We start from the raw sequence: 18,687 nt of genomic DNA on the forward strand, positions 1-18,687 counted from the left end.
AAAAGAAGAGTTCAACGGCATTCGGTGCAATGCAGGGGGAAATAAGGTCGCACGCTTCTCGATTGTGTGACGTGATCGTTACATCGTGTACGACAGCAAGTGTCAACTCGAATGATTTCGAAAGAGCCATTTTGAAAACCGTCGACAGCCAACAATCTAACCACTCTGTTCCACGAAACTTAAACGACTACGGGGTCACACAGTTGTGTGATTTCACCGTTAGCTTTATCCACACAACAAAATGCGGATTGCCCTTCTCTTCCTTTTTTTTTTTCCTCCATTTGTGTCTCTTTGATTTCACGTTTTGCTGCACTGCCACTAAGACAATTGGCTAATCGGTTGGTGTCACACGCGTTCCGCAAAACAAAATGAAGAAACAGCGGCTCGTCGATTCTTGTTTCATTCATTCCTTTCCCTTTTTTTTAAATTGTTCATCCATTGGTTGACTGTACGTTTATGTCTCCATGAAAAGAGACAAAAGCCAACACACACACACACACACACAAAAAGAGATCGAAAGTGACGCAAGAATTCGAGCAGACGAAGTTTAGGAGAACTAAAGAAATAAAAAGAGAGATAATAAACAGTTGAGAGCGGAATTGTTTCATTGTTTTCGTCAGACACTGTCTCTGGGGTTGCTTTAGTGCAACAACCGGACATTCAACTCGTCAATTGCAGCAGCACCAGCCAAAAGCGGAGGAGTACATCTATTCTATTTGCTGTTTTCTTTCACTCTTTTTTTTTCTTGATTGTGTGTCTGGCGCTGTGTATACAACCCCTCTCGGTCTCCTATTCGCGTTTGTTCGTGCTCTCAAGTTCATCGTGATTCTATCCCATAAAAATTTCCCTTTTTTTTTTTCTTTTTGGCTACTGCCTGCAGCCAAAAAGAAAAGTGATGTTATCCCATCCTTTTTCATTCTTTTTTTCCTTTTCAAATAGAAAAGGTGGAATCTCCGAAATGATGCTTAATGCAGTCTTGCTACATACCCGCAATTTAAATTCTGAATTATTCAAGAGTTCAATCTTTTCAAGACAAACAAAACAAAACAAAAAAAAAAAGTTGCAAGGAAGCTTGCCAACGACAAGCTAAACAAATCGGCAGACTCGAAAACCGGTTGTCACGGCGCTATCCCCTCATATCTATTCGGGTTTTGTTTCAATTTCAAGAATTCTTTTTCGTTTCCCCCCTAAATCGCTAGCGGGAGATGACATGTCAAAAGAAGTCCTAGAAATACTCTTTACGTCATATCCCAAGTGCAACGTCTTCTATGTCCTTGTTGACCTTATCGTAAAAGCTCAGATATTATAGGCCCTTTGGTTTGTATTGTAATCGAAAATGTCGTGGACCTTGGAGTGGAATCTACGATGGAATTCAAAGATGAAGAGGTCGTTCCTATGACTAAACCTTAAAAAAAAACCACAAACATCATCGTATCCTTTCGAGACATGATTTTTTTGTTTGAGGGGGGAGGGTTTGCAACGGGGCGAAAAAGAAAATCAAAAGTGATGGGAACGATCACGCAACACAACCGCCCCGAAAAATAACAACATCGTGTGAATAGCGCCTGTTTCCAATCTCGACTTCTTCTCTATTTCCCGCTAAATCGGATGACGAACCTAATTTCACTACCTGCCTCGTATTCACTTACCAAAAAGCAGCCGCTTCTTCATTGTTGTCGACTCAAACCTTTTGTTTCCCTCCTCCCACCGCCTATCGTAATTTTACAACCCATCACCTTCGACAAGGTGGTCACATTTTTTTTTTTTTTTCTCTCTCAAAAACTACGAACTCAATGTAAAGCACGTAGCCATCCCTTTTTCAGGTGCGAGAGGCAGGATCTTGTTCAGGTGTGGTTCCCAGTGGCCTTCAATATTTATTTTTTTTTTTCAAGCTTTAAACGTACCTCCTTCGCTGTGCGTTAGCGAAGGTCGACCGTCCCATTCGGCGAGGAGCAACAATTTTTTTTTCTTTTTTCGGAAAACAAAATATTGTTGCGTGTTGCCATTACGGTAACATTTCGTATTCGTTTTAAGCAAAAAAAAAAAAAAAAAGGGGGAACAAAAAAAAATTAAATATTTAATTACAGAGAAGAGCAGCTTTTCGTGGAAGGCTGTAAACAGGGAATTGTCTATTGCTCTTTATTTTTTTCTGTCCTGTCTGTGTGAACTTTCCCCCCCTTTTCTGCCCATAACTTGATCGTTTCCGTCTTCCTACGCAAGTTCAAATTTCCCACAGTTACGCGATTCTTCTTTTTTTTTTTCCAGCACAAGGTAATCGAGGGAAGGGTCGTAAAAGGTAAGACAAAGTTAAAAGACATCAGCCAAACTAAAAATGAATAAAACAACTCGACAAAGAGGGAGAGGAATATGACGATGGCCTTGCCGCCGGCCGATTCATCGGACTCCCGCGGACGACACCTCGGGGGAATATTTTGTACGTTGTAACATACCAGACACGCTGAAAACACGACGTGAGCGACGGCCAAATAATAAAAATGCGAAGAAGACATTCCTGCAGCACGCTCATCTACTAATTTCAGAAATTTGAATATTTCGCAAAAAATAAATAATATAATAAGGATTAAGTCCAAAAAATAAATAAATAAATTCCAAGAATTATGTCTCGCGCGGAATGAGAAAAGAAGGCGAGAATTGGCAAAAGACGGTGAAGGGTAAACAGCAACCGGTTGCTAGCCAATAGCAGCAAAACACACGCTGCTAACGCAATCGCTTTTTAAAGCCTGGCAGAGAACGAAGAGGAAGAATAGAAGTCTTTAAACAAGTGGTGAGATTTCTTTCTCCCTTTCACATCTCTTTTCATCATTCTCTTTCCAAAGATCTTTTCCCTACATGGTTTAAGAGATGCCTTATAAGGTTATGAAGGTCGTGAATGTGAGCCACGCCAATGAATCGAGCCAACGAGAGAGAGCTGCAACGCTGTCGTGCTGGCACGGTAAAGTCAGGGAGGATTGTAAAGAAGAAGAAAAAAAAATTGAAACCTTAACCCAAACTAGGACGGGGCGGAAATATATACCTAGTTTAGCCTGTCCTACTGAGAAACAAACGCATGCCACCTTTTAAAGGTCTCTTTTTTTTTCCCCTCTTCTGTTTTGTTCTGATTTCGATGTAATTACAAAAACTGATAATTATAAGAACCGGAACCTTTTTTTTTTTTATTCGATTCCAGGAATACAAAATTTGGGTAGCAACACCCATAAGGCGTTTGTTTTTGAAATCCTAACTGGTTTTTTCAGATATTTTTAAGAAATAGTTTTTAGCTGTAACTTACCCGTGCATGTGAAACCGTCGCCTTCATAACCGGGATAGCAGGTACAGGTGAAACTGCCCAAGGTATTGGTACATTGGGCGAACACGTCACAAGGTCGATACTTGCACTCGTTCTCGTCTAAAAAAGGATACACAAGTGAGTCATCAACATTTCAAACGAAATGGGGGGAAAAACGTGATAATCATTTGCTAATATTATCATTTTCAAGTGTATATTTAGATTCAAGTTTTATTTACCAGGCGTCGAGCAGCCGCAGCCTCCATATCCATCGTTACAATGGCACTCGTGATCGAGACAGGCGCCATTTTGGCAGCGTGCACCTTCAGTTAAGACGCAGTCACCTACACAACAGAAGAAAAAAGAAATTGTTGTCTTTACTGATCTGTGAATGAATGATACCATGAGATATGAGTTGCATTGATAACAAGGTAGCCCTCAAAACCCAAATAGAACAAGGAATTGAATTATGGATGAATGCCTTTTTCTTTGTATGCAGCTTCTTCTACGATATCACATTGCTATCACCCACACGTGGGAGGATAGCCAATCACAATTATTATTCTATTGACGAGACAGCTTCTGTGTGCTAGAATGACACCTGCTGCAGGGCACTAAACAATAAGGACGTGAGTTGCTTCAACAAGTAGCAAAAGTTTTAAGTTTCTTTGTGTGTGTGAACAAACTTGAATTTAAGCGCGAACTAAATTCGGATGTGATCTTAGCTCAGCACTTTACGGCGCGAAAACCCGTACTGAACTAAACTATCAAGGGAATAGGCCTCAGCTGGTGGATTAGCCCATTTAGAATAATTAATAACGTTGCCAAATTTATTGTAATTACAGTTATTAAATTTTTAATTTTAATGGTCGATATAATTTTTAAATTAGTGTTGCCACTAATCTACTCGTAAAATTTCAGAAAAACATGGCGAAATTAATAAAAAAGAAAACTAGGAGAAAATTAGACAAAGAAATAAAATCATCTTCACCACCAATTCAGCTTTTAAAAAAATTCAATGGAGCTCTTGATTACTATCACGTAATAATTTCATGAATATATATATATATTTCCCCAATAGGTAATGGCCGTAAAGAAAAGAGAAAATTCCGTCGAAAAAATGAGATATTCTTGACACACTTTTCCCTCCAAAAAAAAAAAAAAACTACAAAGGAAAATGGGTGGATGGGCAGACGAGAAGAAAACATCTAAGGGCGAGTCGTCAATAAATATACAAGGTATCTCTATCCCACCTCATGGAACCGTTACGACTCGTCGAGCAGAAACAATGAAAAAAAAAAAATACATAAATCATTGGATTAAAAGTGACTTACCTGTGCATTTGAGTTTGCCACGGTTCTCGTCCGAGCCGAGGAAACAGTCGGATATGCCGTCGCACAACTTTGAAATGTCGTAAAGCTGAAGGACGTCGGTTGACTCGTTCACTTGACACCCGAAATAACCGTCGTCGAGGTGAAGGAAAAAGACTTCAGAACGTGGTCGCAAAACCGGTGCTCCTAAAGCTGCTCGTCCTCGACTCGTCGAAATGGGTTTCGTCAAATTAGAAGGTTTCGTCTGCTGTCGCACATTAGCTCCCGTTGGCAATTTAGCAGATGCGGCAACCACGGGTAATGGCGTCCGCACTGGAAGCAGAGGAGAGACAGGGCCGGTTAAAGGCACAGCCCTACCACCACCTGGACCAGGTCCACTGCTTGGGCTCTTTCTACCATAATCGGCAGAAATCTGTTACGAAAAATAGATGCAAATGGCGTCAGATTAAGAAGAGCTTTTTATCGATTAACAATAACGAAGAACTAGACAAGCGTTTTTTTTTTTGTTATCAGTAATATCTTTTGAAGGTGTGCATGCCCTTAGAAAGAACTTTCCAGGTCCTGAAAGAAGTTTCTCTGCTCTTTAGCAGTAGGTTTAGTGATTTGTTGCTTAACCTGTGCCATATGTGGATTCAATGGAATTTATACACACACTCACAAACTCCATTCTCCTTTTTAGATGTGGAAAGTGATTCCAGCGACGAATGTAACCCCCCAAAAAATAGAAAAAAATTTTGAGAGGGTTTCATGGCGTCAACCATTTTGGCACACGCGAACGTTGCGTGTGTTAGTGAAAGACCTGGAAACGGATGAACAAGTGACGGATTTTCGGTAAATTATTTGATACAAATGAAAAGAACTAAAACCGCAGAATAAAAAGTCTCCTGGTTTCTTTGCTTTGTGTTTAGTTGTCCGTCGAGTTTGGTGGCCGTGACGGATCGGCGAGTCCTTTTTAGCAATGGAATAAACAGCACGAAAGAAAAAGAAAAACTTTTCAAAAAACAACAACAGTTGAGTGGTGGCCCAAAACAACTCGATTATTCGTGTCCTTTTATTTTCTAATCTTATTTTTCTTTTCCCTCCACATCCCTTTTTATTTTTCTTCACAAAACTAGAACCATTTGCTCAATGCCGACCCGCCATTTTTATTTCGTCTTCCACCAGACTCGCAAGAAGGTCCCCACATTCTGGCGTGAGAAAAAGAAGGAGAGAGAGAGTGGAAACTATGAAAAATAAGATGATGGGTGATGCACATACGTATGTACACAAGGGCTAAGTATATTTAGTGGCAGACGAGTCACGCTCGGTAGAACATTGTTCCAAGGTCTTTTTGAAGAAGAAAAAAAAAGAAACCCCCTGGAAAATGAAGGAGAAAATATGACCGACTTGAAATCACTGCGGTGAATTTTCTCTCTTCTTTTCGTGTGTGCAATCGCAACGAAATTCCATTAGTTGATACGACACATTCACGCTGCACGGCGTGTAATCCCGAGGCAAATGAGGGCGGGGTCGCGACTTCTCGGCAGGAGAAAGTCTCTGTTTCCCTCTTTGCCCTCTGGTTACGAGTCTACGATGCCGTCCTTGCTTAACGAGTATAAAAATAAGATTGAAGAAAAGAAACATCCCTCCAGGTCCGTGATTACCCTAACGTCCGCCAGAGTACCGGTGAGGCTTAACCCCTTCATTTCGCTTTCTCTGTGTGTGTCTTTCACGCGTATGAAACCAATCAATTGGCAAAGTGCCCAAATATAGAAGTTTTGTTGAGAATAACAAGTTTTTCACGCAGACTTCACAAAAAAAAAGTGAGAGTTTGTTGAGTTGGTCATAATAACATCTAACCAAAAAACCTTCTGTTTGTGTTGACTTTAGGTGGGAGTTTGTCTTGGACCAAGTCACGAGCTTTTTCGTGCTAATTTCTGACTCGGGAGTGCTGATCAGGGCATACGCCTGGATCCTCCCACCTTTCTGTTCATCCGGTGTTGACCGACAGCTGTCAAATTTCAAGTATTAAAAGCGACAAGTCTTTGTTAAAAATAATTTTTTTTCTTTTCTTAATAAAAATTCTTTTGCTAGACGCGCACCGATGGACTTGCACGCAATATTTTGGTTGCTTTCTTCCGGTCAGCTGTTTGGGAACCGGAGACCGTTCTAACAAGGTAAAGCCAATTTTTTCTAACTGGAATGACACGTCCAACACACGCAAACAAATAGCAAGGACGTGGCTTTTTCTTTTTGCATTAAACGCCATTTTATGTTTTTTACAAAGAAAATTGAGTTAGCATCGAAGCTACGATTGCTATTTGTTTGACTATTGCGAAATTGTTACCAGGAGACGCTTGGATCGTTACAGCTGCTTTTGGGCAAGCGTCATTTAAATTCATGCGTCATCCAATCTCCATGTTTGTTTTCAAAAACCAACTGCAAACGGTTTGTTGGAAATAATCATACATCTTGCATCATTATCTATTCGCCTTGACAGTTCCCCAGTTGACCAAATGGGGGAAAAAAAAAGACAAATGACATCGTCTATAGGCTCGTCGGTCGTATCTTGATCGTTCAATCTTTCAAGGTCTATACGCCCAGACGTGAGCAATAGCCGTTCGTTATTGTCTGTTGTTTTTTTTCTCAGTTGTCATTACGTAGTCGTTTGTTACAATTTTAACTGTTTTGTTTCCCCGGAAAACGAATGTTCTTCCTTTAACTGCCCACCACGATTTTCCTTAAACTTCTGCGCTGGGAAATGGTTCGCATGGCCAAAACAAGCGAAACGATTTAACAAAAAAAAAAAAAAAATTAAATGCTTACCTGTGTAATGAGGAACAGCGTGAAAATGTATCGCAGCACGGCTTTATTGAAATCTGTTAAAGAAAAACAAAAATAGATTTTAAAAAAGGGGTCAAATTAAATGAACAATACGGTCAACACATTTCGCTTATTATACAAGACATAGTGAAGGGAGGGGGGCCCATTTATTTAACAACACAAAATCCAATCATTTGTTTTTCTTGTGTAGACGCTACGGTATAAAAGAAAATTCAATTTATTCTCTCTGCATGTGGAGATTGGTGGCATAGGAATGCGGATAGATCATCACAAAGGGGATCCTACTTTATAATAACCGATAGATTCATCGGTGTGTAGAGGGGAAGGGATAGTCCAGGTGATGGAGGAAAACAAATTTTGTTTTTCTTTTCTAAAGAAAAAGTTAACCCCACCGCTAATTAACCGTAACCTCCTCTACCTCGCCCCACCCTCTTATCTTCGTCTACACGTGGCTAAAAAAGAATCCTTTCCCCTTCTGTCGAGTTTTTTTTTTAGTTTTTATTTTTAAATAAAAGATAACCAAAATAAATTAAATACGTCTTTTCTCTTTCAAGGTCTTGGAGCCCCAGGATTGTTTGAAGAGAGATCCACCGCTATTATGCATGTACAAATACATCTACCGACACAAAAATACTCCACCTTTCCGTATGGACGTGAAAAAGGTGGGTTTCTCTCTCTCATTGTCAAAATTCTACGAGTAAAAGATGGATGGGGTAAAAAGGGTACTGGAAATCATTCTTTTCCTGTTGGGGTAAAGGATTTCGTAATTAAAAGTCAATATTTTCTTTTTCTTTAGCCAAAATGTGGAAATATTTTGGCAGACCACCTGGAGGGCTTCGTGTATTGGACGTTATCGATCTTTTAATAAGTAGGTAAGATACACGAATTTCATGTTGCTGACCTCCAAGCCTTCCCCTTCTCTCCTTAACCTATTTTTTTCGCTAGGAGTTAGTGACCGTTGGATGACTAAGTTTTCATTATTTTTACTTTCTCTCTTCATAACGGCACAGACACACACAAAAGTGGTGCCAACATAGTCACTTGTTCAATTGGCTGGACAACACCCACATCATGTTAAGTAACATAATAATAGAATTTAATTCTTTTTTTTTTTTTTTACAGATATCTTTTTTTAAAAAGATATGACATCCCGCCTGACTTGTCTTTATGACATTTCTCTTTTGCGTTTATCGGCCACTCGACGTGAGCGTGGCCGATATAGTCAACCAACGGTTTGAAAGTGAACGCCAGTAGGGCACCGTTTCACGTTATCAAAGAAACGTTCCTTTTTTTTTTTTATTCTTCTTCTAATTTTGATATGAATATCAGCAAAGGAGTGAAAAACACTAAAAGACGAGGAAAGATTAAAAAAAAAAGATGGAGGTTCGTATAATCCCGTAAAATGAAGTTCTAGAAAGTGAAAGCCATTAGCGTGTGTTGTCTCTGTTTGGCCCGGCTTTGCACTCCCATTCTACTTGCTGGACTGGAATTGCAACAGCGTTTCGGCAACACGAAGGTCGTCCACCATTTTTAACCGCAAAAAGTCTATTTCAAATACTTAACGCTTCAAATATTTGAGAAACTGATGTAATCCGGAAGATCACAATATGTCTTCACTTGCGATGGCCCTCCTTGCCTCCATATCGGCGTACCAAAAGGATCGTGTCCCCACCGTAATCTCGCCTATACCATTAGACGCACATCGTTTGAATTGATTTGTTTTCAAAGGCACAAGAAACTACGTCGACATATTTTCGATAAGCAACCCCTTTCTCTCTACTTATCGGTGTCTTTGCTCACCTGTAATCAGCCGATTAGATCAATGCCGACTTTCTTTTTGTACACGCAGGAAGGGCGACAGCAAGGCATAAAAGAATATGTAAACAGTAGACCCAACTATATACCCTCAAGTCTTGGCAAGGGAGAGCTTTTAGACGTTAAAGTTTGCTCTTTTGGGTGTGTTTATCACAGGTAAAAATGGGAAAAGAACAGCAGAAGGCTAACAGTGGATGGTAGCAGGGGTCATCCCAGGAGGGGGGGATAGAACAGGAAACGAAAACAGGCGCTCCGAAGAATCCTATATTCTCCCTTCTTTTATCTTTTAGAGCGGAAAAAAAAAAGACACGACAAGATGACGAGGGGAGGGATGAAAGCCGGAAATGTTCATGTAACCTCTCTATTTTTTTTCCCTTCTATCTTATACATGTCTCTCCCCTCGTTTTCTTTTATTCTAATGTCATCATCTTGCCCCCCCACTCGTACGTGTTTACATTTCGAGTCTTTTTTCTTCTTCTTTTATTGCGATCATATTAATGAAACAAATACGTAGCCTTGGCGATTTCTCTACGCAAGAGAATAGAGACGCAATATCGATATGCCAAGTCGAGCAGAAACGACAACAAGAAAGAGAGAGAAGAAAAAAAAAACACACAATTTTCCGGAATATTAGAAATAATCATTAAATTCAATGGAATGGAATTTGCGGTTCCGAAAGTAAGTAGACACATCTGCCAGTGCTACAGTTGGCCACCTTAAATGGCTTTAAAACGCTATAATGAAATCGTCAAACGATGAAGGCTATCCATCCACAATCAGCTGGAAAATTAGAGGAAACCTGTTCCATTTACAGTTTTTTTTTTTTTTTTTGCAAAAAGAAACTCAAGAGATAGCAATCCGTAACTAAATTGTTCTTCCCCAAAAAACGAACCTTGGTATCGCTAAACCATCATTTCAAACAATGCTTGCCACTGCATAAGACACGCAATATAGCCTCGAGATCTTTTCAAAATGTTGGCACTGAAAATACGCGTGGGTAGCATCAATTTTTTAAGATCTTTAAAAAGAATGACGTCAAAAAGGGCAGAGCTTTTAAAGAAGAAAAAATGTCGAACAATGAATTAATGGAAGATGAATCGGCAAAGATGGTTTAGCCATAGTTAAGTAATAATAACACGTAAAGAGAAAGGCGGGTGACATGAACGCCGTAACGAACGGCCAACCTCGCCGACATCAAGGACGCACTTAAAAAAAAAAAAAGATGGAACGCGCGGTCATTTCTACCACTACGTTTTGCGGTTTTTCACGAATGTTTTTATTTTATTTTTCTGGGCTAATCGGATGGACCAACGGTTGATTAGTATCAACACACAATCATCTCCGCTATACTTTGACTGCGGCCAGAAGATGTATACGCGTGAGTGGACGACTGTTGGAACAAGTTGGCGAAATGAAACAAGAAAGGGAAGGAGACAGAAATGCCTGCCCTTATTCTTCGGCAAAACGTGCGCGTTAAGTAGGTCGGACGTTTGCGTCCGTATATGTAAAAACCAGGAAAGAAACGACTAAAAGAAAAAAAACTAGAAAGACGCACACAAAACTATGCGTTCGTCCCTGTTATTTATGTCTGTCGGTAGCTCGTCTGTTTCACCGTCTCCGACGAATCAAATGACCAAATATTTTGCATTTCTTCTTCCACATTTAACCCAAATTCGAATCTCTCACAATCGATGTGTGCCTTGTACTACGGGCTTTCTTCGTGAATGGTTCCCGATAAAACAATAGAGAGAAGAAAAAGAAAAAGAACAGGTGCAAATAAAACGGTTCGCTTACCTTGATTCATGTTTTCTTTTTTTTTCTTGAATAGGCGAATGACTTCAAAAAAAAAAAATCCTTTTTTGTTTCTTTTCTTTTCAAATGACTGGTAGAAATTGCACTTTATTTGCTGACTGCTTGAAAATTGAATTTCAAAAAGAAAAAAAAAAAATCCGAGAATTTGGGGCCGGGATGAAAGGCTCCTCACTCCGCGCTACTCCGGGGAGTGAGAGATTGGGCGGATGAGAGCGTCACCCGCTCTTTCTTTTTCTGAAATTCTTCTTCCTCCCAAAGACTTTGAAGATGTGTGTGTGTCACAATTGTCAAAAAAAGATAAATTCCAAACAAATCAAGTAGCGTCCGTCGATGAAAAAAGAATATTTTCTTTTTCTTTTTCTCCGGTAGAAGAAAAGAAAATTCGAAAAATGGGAGTGCGCGTAATACGCGTCTTGCCGACACGGTTTCACTTCGGCTACTAACTGCTTGGGCTAGCAAAGACTCGAGGCGTTACCTCACTTCGTTTCTCGTTTTTTTTTTTTTTTGGCTGTTGGGAAAACGAAGGAAAAAAATAAAAGAAGAACGAACGAGCGCCACGGCGCGGAGGAGATTGGTAGACAGGTGGGTGAGTCAAGCTTGGCTTGCGTCCTTTTTTTTATTATTATTCTTTTCTTTCTTCTTCTTCCCTTTTTCACCTTTTCCCTCTTCCTTTTCGGTTCCTCGACGAGTCTGGTATCACGTGACGCAATAGCTTGTCCCCATTGGTCGGTACGCAACAACTCTAATCTTCTTCTTCTTTTATTTCTTTTAAATTAAAACCAAAAAAGGGAAAGAAGAAAAAAAAATACTTTCCGATGCAAATCTCTCCCTCCCCCCTTCTCAATCCTCGTTATTTCCGGAGCTAAAAAAGAAATGGAACATCAAATAAATACATAAGAAAAAATCTTTCAAGCAAAAGTTGTTTTTTAATTCTTTTTCAATTTTTTTTTTTTTTTTAAATCAAAAGACTAAAATGTTATCAATTTTTTTGTTTCTAAATGAAAACTTTCCATGTTCATAATAGCACCGCATGTGTGGAGCCCGCCCTGACCTTTTTCGTTTTCATTTGGGCGTTCACTTGATGTGTGCACAATTCGGGAAAACCAGAAACAGCACAGAAGCAATACGTAACGTGAAAAAAAGAAAGGGAGAAAAAAAAAAACTCACTTTCAAATCTCCCCCCCAAGTAAAGGTGGTGGGCTTTATTAGATTTCAATATACAATTTGAACATAGCGGCAGCCAACTCAATAGCATGTCCTTAAAAGTATACGGCGGGAGAATGTAGGTTACATGTGCTCCGGTAGACGGCGGAGATGAACGTTCGATATTGAGTTCGTGTGCCACATTATATATAAATGCAAAACCTTTGCCAGTTCCTGGATTCACAGATACCAGACGCCAAAAAAAAAAAAAAAAATAAGAAAATAAGAAATCTTAAAGCTTTTACTATTTGTGTCGAGGTAATTGTCTTTCACAAAAATCGTCATGATTTAGCGATTTGTACACGTTTATTGTTATACCAATTTTGTTACATTCACACATTTTTCTTTCCTTTCGGCGAAGATTGCAGTGCAAGCCCAAAATAGGATGCAACCTTCTCCACATTATTAGACACTCTGATTTTTTTTTGGGGGGGGGGGGGTTTCGTGTTGATTGTGTTAAAATCCAAGGGCAAATCGTTAAGGCGATGAGAAGCATAATTCACCATCTATAGGCTTCTTCTTATGCGTCTATACATAAACACACGAAACCTACATCAAGCGTTTTTCCTTTTCAAGGTCTAACACAAGAAGAAGAATCTCATTCAAATTCTTCCAGCGTCAGGGGGTTGGTAACGAAAGTGGAAACAGAGAAATATGCCTATAAAAACGAAAGTGATGGGGGGTTTTTTTACCCCTCGGCCCAGGAGACGACACGAAAATGGAAATTCACTTTTTCTTTCATGGAAATCAAAAGAAAGTTTAGTGTTTCTACATAAAAAAAATAGAAGCACAGCTGCGTTTAGGGGGTGGCTTATCTTTTCCCCTTTTCTATACAGCAACATCTTTAATACACAAAAATCGAATAACGATTGTTAGAATATCATCGTAAAAAACCATACATTCCCAACCCCTACTTACTAAATCGAAATGTTTAAATAAATTACATGCTTTTTTTTTTTTTAAATATACATTTACGTAAGTTACCACCGCCTTTCAACACCTCCCCCTTCGCGTTTATCCTTTTATTTTCATTTCTACCCACGTAAAACTAAAATATAAAAACCTATTGGACTCAACAGGTAAATGCCCCGAGTCTTTTTACTGGCCGCCTCCGCCACGTTTCGATGTGTCAATGCCGGTGACGTTCTTTTCCCAGCATCTAAATGGTGAGCTCACCGTGAAGAGCAGGATCTTTCATCACACAAAAATATTGAAAGAAAAAATAAGAAGATGGTAGAAGACAGCCCACACAGCACAAGAGTTCATTTGCAAATGGCCTTCGGAACACGCGGTGAACAATTGAGATGATAAGCATACACGAAGGGCGTCACCAGTGAACGTGCAAGGGCCGTGACACGGGACAGAACTTTGTTTTCAAATGAAAGAGAAAACGTGAGGACTGTAAAAAAAAAATATGATAAGAAATTGTGTTTCATTTTTATTATAACGATCACAAATGGCTGTCCTCTGTCCCCTCATGTCCGTGCATGAAATTGTGAGCCTTACGTACAAAAAAAAAGTTAGTGTTTAACAAGGTACATCAAAGAAGAAAGAAAAGCTACTGAACTCTTGGAGAAAAAAAAAAGAGGGGGAAATTCGATTCACTTGAGTAATCGAGCGCAGTCCAAGTTAATAATATTAAACGGGAAAGGGACAGCGTGCACAACAAAATGACGCAATAGGCTTTACATTCGGGTACGTCCATCGTTGCCTGAAAAAGGGGAGCGATTAAAGACGGGAAGAATATGATGCGCGTCAAAAAATAAAACGAGGTGTCGTTTAATCGTTTAGAAAATCTAAAAACGGTTAACCGCTAACGAAGCCAACGGAACTTTTATGGTATTGAACAAGAAATTGATATTGGTGCATACGTGGATGTTGAAAAAGAAAACGGTATGACTCTGCTGGTGCAAGAAGGTGAGGTCATCCGTCAGGAATGGCCCAGCAGTGGCCTCGGTTGCAAATAGAGCCCAACCCTTTTGGAATAAAAAAAAAAAAAAGGGAAAACGAATTATTATTATTTTTTTTTTAAAGGCAAAACATTCAATACTTTCACTATAGTTGACTGCAAAATAAAAACTAATTTACATTTTCGCAGAATTTCAGCAATTCATTTATATAGTAGAAGCTTCTAGAATTGAAGCGTACTTCCCTCAACAATCAAATGGCACAGCAGTAAAGACCTTTATTTGGCGTGATGTTACGTAACATTTCCTTTCTTTTTAAAGAAAATCACGTCAGCAAATTTCTCCCTCTTGGTGTGGCGGAATCTAATTCATCAGATTGTAAATCTAACCGATAACCGCCTTTAGAGACAAGGATGAGGGGAGGGACAATAACAACACAAAACAATCTGTGATTAGTGATGGTCACTTTTGTTGTTGTTGTTCTTCAGTTCCTCTCCTATAAATTAGAGAACTCATTGTACCTTACCAAGAAGAAGAAGAAAAAAAAACAAAGTTTCCGGACGGTTCCTTCTGTACCTTTTTCTAGTCATCAGTCACGCACGACTCGCATAACTTTCGTCGGCGGACCAATCCATCCGTAAATATGTTTCCCCTTCTTCCCTCTCTCTCTCTCTCTCGAAAAACAAATCAGAGTATACATATTTTTTTGTTTTGTTTTGTTTTGCGTGCCAAGGCAAAATGCTCGTCCAAGATCTTTTGATTGAATTCGTTGCTGCGTCGTCAAGCTTCCAGGGACATCAGCCGTCGCATCGACATGTGTTGTTATGGTCGTGGAAAGTCGACCACCGTGAAATAGAGATTGCGATGGACTGCGCATGAGCAACTGATTGCATTAAATCACCAAGGACGACAACGAAACGTACTTGCGTGAGTGTCTTTTGTGCGTTTAGGTTGAGGTTAACGATCCCCTCGTTTCCAGTCAATCTAACGAAAATGACGATGAAACAACAACATTCCGTCTGTTAGCTCTATCGTTCTTCCGTATGACCGAAGGTACAAAATGATGCCGTGTTCGTACATACGATGGGAAAGATCTCACGGAGGAAATGCACACACAAAACACGTCTGTTTTAGGTTGAGCAAAACAAAAGCGAAAGTTAACATCTAAATTAATTGGACGAATAACGTGGGAGTATAGAAATCAAATGTAAGAAAATGCGGATTTATTATTTTGAAAAGAAGAAAACATTCTTTCTGTACCGCCTATATGTCGCCCGCCGGTGTAATTTGCCAGTAATTTGCCGACAAACAATCCGAAGGCCATTTACCTCCAATTGTTTTTCTGCTGAGTCTGCATGGGGTTCAAAACAAAACAAGAAGAGAAGTGAAGACAAAAAAAAAAAAGAAAAGAGGATTGTGGAATAGACACACAGGTGATTTTGTAGATAATTGATGGTATAGTTTGATGCACGGAGTTAGAAACACATAAAAAAAAAACAGTAAAAGTTCAGTGACATTTGCCCACTAGCCGGCGCCACATTAGAGATCATATAGCTGGACATTATAGACGAGACATGTATATACCCTTGTATTCATGTTTATAATACGACAGCTATACAAAAAAAGAGAAAAGGAAATTTATCCTATGGGTGGGGGGTGGGGGGTATCATCATCATCATATTATAACAAAGAAAAATATCCCGGAGACAATTAGTGGCATTGCGGGCGGTTTATGATGGGCTCGTCACGTTGACTAAAGAAAGAAAATTCCTGTCGGAAGAAGTTTTGAAGCGACGAATAACAAAGTTCGTGAGATGCAACAGGACAACAATAGCCACTTACAAGTAACATATACGCATATTTAATGCTACCCTTCATTAAATTTTCTGAATTTTTGGGGGCTATTTTCGTAACGAATAATGTTCAATTCTTCCAGTCAAATATTTGCTTAACTTGAGGGCAGAATGAATTTCTTTTGCGATTTAATGCGCTTTTGTTCGACAATAGAACTCATAATAAAATAAGAATAAATAAGAATAAAACAATAATATACAATTCATTCGTTTTTCCTCTGCTTGCACAACAAAGAAGAAGAATAGTTCATGTAACGTTCCGCAAGTTCGTTCATCCCGCAACCGATGAAGGGGAAAACACGCTTGTTTAAATCGCTTGTGTTGATCGTATGAACCGTCAACGACGCGAAAATGACGGATTGCATCGAAACAAAAAATTATAAAATGCGAGAAAATACATTTGTCTTGTCGCTTTCGGCTTCACATGCAACACATTTGCCTTTTGCTGGGCCCTGAGCGCATTCGGACGTGCTGTTTTGTTTTTTTTTTGCGCGAGGGACACTCAATAAAAGTTTCTTTTTAGTTTATCGCAGCAATCGTCTTTTTTTCTGGAAAAAAAAACTCTTTGGTGGAAAATACTAAAAGGAACCAACAATAAAAAAATATACAAAACATATCCTGTTGAACTTGGGTAAGAAGCGTTGGCAAAACCTGAAGGTTAATGGAACTTACCTCACGGTTATCATCTAAAGATCGCCGTAAGGCATGTGTTTTGTTTTATGTATATATTTCTCTCTCCCCCTCCAATTTTACGGAAAAAAAAAGAGTTGATTTCAATCTTATTTCGTTTTTTTTTTTTCCCGCAATAAGACTCTCACTCTCTTTTTCAACTTCTCATTGGGGGGATGCTCAAGGTGTTTAAAAAAAAACATAAAAAAAACAAAAAAAAAGAGAACAGAGTCTTCTATCGTCGCCAGCCCTCTATGATTATGGAACTTGAGGAGCTGCTGCCTTAAGAAGTGGAAAGGGAAATGAACGCCAGACACCCCCAAAGAGGCCAACACATAAATCGGGATAGTCTTAGAGAAAGAGAGGGGGGCCAAAGTTCTTCTTGGCATCGTATATTATCATCATTACATATTATACCTGGTCGTAATGTAACGAAAGGGAAAACGCGTGTGATCCTCATCCGCACAGCACAGCAACCGGTTGCGGAGGAACCTTGACCTTTACGTTTGAAAGGGCTATAGGTACCAATGCACTTCTTATTCAGCCTTCCACCGTACGCGTCTTCTCCTTTTCTTTTAAAAGGTTTTTTTTTTCTTTCGAGAAAGAATCTTGCTGCCTTGTGTAGGATGTGCAACCTCGAAACAACTTGTTGTTTCTCAATTTTTTGTTCATACCTTGTCAAGACCGCAAAGGTCAGATGTTGGCATTTGAACCATTGCGACTGTTCTGTGTGTCTCCGGTTGTCAGTAGATGCAGAGAAACCGCTGACAATTGTTTAGAATTTCCAACCTACTGCTGTCGGGTTTCGAAATTAGGGCTTAGGATTTCCTTGATTTCCAACGTTCTTTAACAGTGGCAATTCGACCTGAAGGGTAAACAGAAGATGATGAAGCTTAATCATAGCTTTGAATTTCCTTCTCGTTTCAAAATGACGCGATTCATTTTTTTTTTCTGTCTGCATATTATGCAAACGAGACGTGTTTCTTCCTCTTTTTTTATTCACCAGCGAATTAGGAGAGCTTGGGGGATTGCTGGCATGCTAAAGAAACACACAAAGAATCCTATCCTTTAAGCAATAATTTAAACAATTTTAATTCGCTAATTTATTACGTACCATGAGAAGATGAAAAAGTGCGACAAAAATGTTGCTATGCTAATTTCTCAGCAACAAAATCCTCAGGCTAAGGAATTCATTTCGAAATAAGAAGTTCGCCGTTTTAAAAATACTCAGCGAGTAAAGAAGAAAAAAGAAAAAAAAAAAAGAAGCCAGAACAAGTTTAGCCTTGATTGCTGGATATGGGCGTCGTCTTCAACTTCATCGTGTGGTTCTCATCTGGAAAATTGCAGATTACTATCATTTGGGAAGATGCCTGTTTTTTAAAGGAGGAAAACAAAAATGCGAATTTATCCAACCCAAGCACGAGATGTAAAACATCGTGTAGCTAGGCGAAAGGAAATTAGCTGTTTTTGTTGTATGCCACTGACCATCACGGACTGTCTCTCCCGGAATTTTTTGTTTTCACGTTGTCCAGCCCAAGGCAAATGGTGAAAGCCTCGTTTAATATTTGGTGGTTAACTATGGGAAAACATGACAGCCTGGCGGTCGTGAATCCTCCAACGAGCATAAGATAATTTTTCGAGATAGCCTGAAGGAGAATGATAACAATTGCTTTGCTTGCCTGACTCACGTCCAACTCTTTCGTTACCGTTTCGTTTTGGATTATTGTGAGAGATGCTAATTCTGACGCCATCTATCCGCCACAAAAGTAGATGATTTCAAATTTTGTTTTCACGTTGTCCAGCCCAAGGCAAATGGTGAAAGCCTCGTTTAATATTTGGTGGTTAACCATGGGAAAACATGACAGCCTGGCGGTCGTGAATCCTCCAACGAGCATAAGATAATTTTTCGAGATAGCCTGAAGGAGAATGATAACAATTGCTTTGCTTGTCTGACTCACGTCCAACTCTTTCGTTACCGTTTCGTTTTG

The 18,687-nt window shown here is 39.4% G+C and overlaps 1 protein-coding gene and 4 long non-coding RNA genes across 5 annotated transcripts in view; 3 read left to right on the forward strand and 2 right to left on the reverse strand.

The window, feature by feature from the left end:
• LOC116931033 overlaps positions 1 to 11,498 on the reverse strand; it is a 66,038-nt gene extending 54,540 nt beyond the window's left edge. Inside the window, 5 exon segments of the mRNA XM_045179209.1 lie at positions 3,290 to 3,406; positions 3,526 to 3,630; positions 4,621 to 5,029; positions 7,423 to 7,475; positions 11,050 to 11,498. Coding sequence (XP_045035144.1) covers positions 3,290 to 3,406; positions 3,526 to 3,630; positions 4,621 to 5,029; positions 7,423 to 7,475; positions 11,050 to 11,059 — 694 coding nt within the window. The 5' untranslated portion in view covers positions 11,060 to 11,498.
• On the forward strand, positions 3,288 to 3,758 carry LOC116931064. Its single transcript, XR_006651469.1, has 2 exons — positions 3,288 to 3,424; positions 3,529 to 3,758. It is a non-coding gene; the product is annotated as an uncharacterized LOC116931064 (long non-coding RNA).
• LOC123475955 lies at positions 5,222 to 6,425 on the forward strand. Its single transcript, XR_006651470.1, has 3 exons — positions 5,222 to 5,448; positions 5,526 to 5,627; positions 5,733 to 6,425. It is a non-coding gene; the product is annotated as an uncharacterized LOC123475955 (long non-coding RNA).
• On the forward strand, positions 6,491 to 9,205 carry LOC116931062. Its single transcript, XR_004398713.2, has 4 exons — positions 6,491 to 6,621; positions 6,691 to 6,773; positions 7,995 to 8,102; positions 8,237 to 9,205. It is a non-coding gene; the product is annotated as an uncharacterized LOC116931062 (long non-coding RNA).
• A 5,618-nt stretch (positions 11,499 to 17,116) lies between the features above and the next one.
• Positions 17,117 to 18,404, reverse strand: LOC116931065. Its single transcript, XR_004398717.2, has 3 exons — positions 18,185 to 18,404; positions 17,814 to 18,069; positions 17,117 to 17,738 (listed from the first exon to the last, which is right to left on the reverse strand). It is a non-coding gene; the product is annotated as an uncharacterized LOC116931065 (long non-coding RNA).
• Between the last annotated feature and the right edge of the window lie 283 nt (positions 18,405 to 18,687).

Source organism: Daphnia magna, linkage group LG9 (genome assembly GCF_020631705.1).
Source record: "Daphnia magna isolate NIES linkage group LG9, ASM2063170v1.1, whole genome shotgun sequence".
NCBI lineage: Eukaryota > Metazoa > Arthropoda > Branchiopoda > Diplostraca > Daphniidae > Daphnia > Daphnia magna.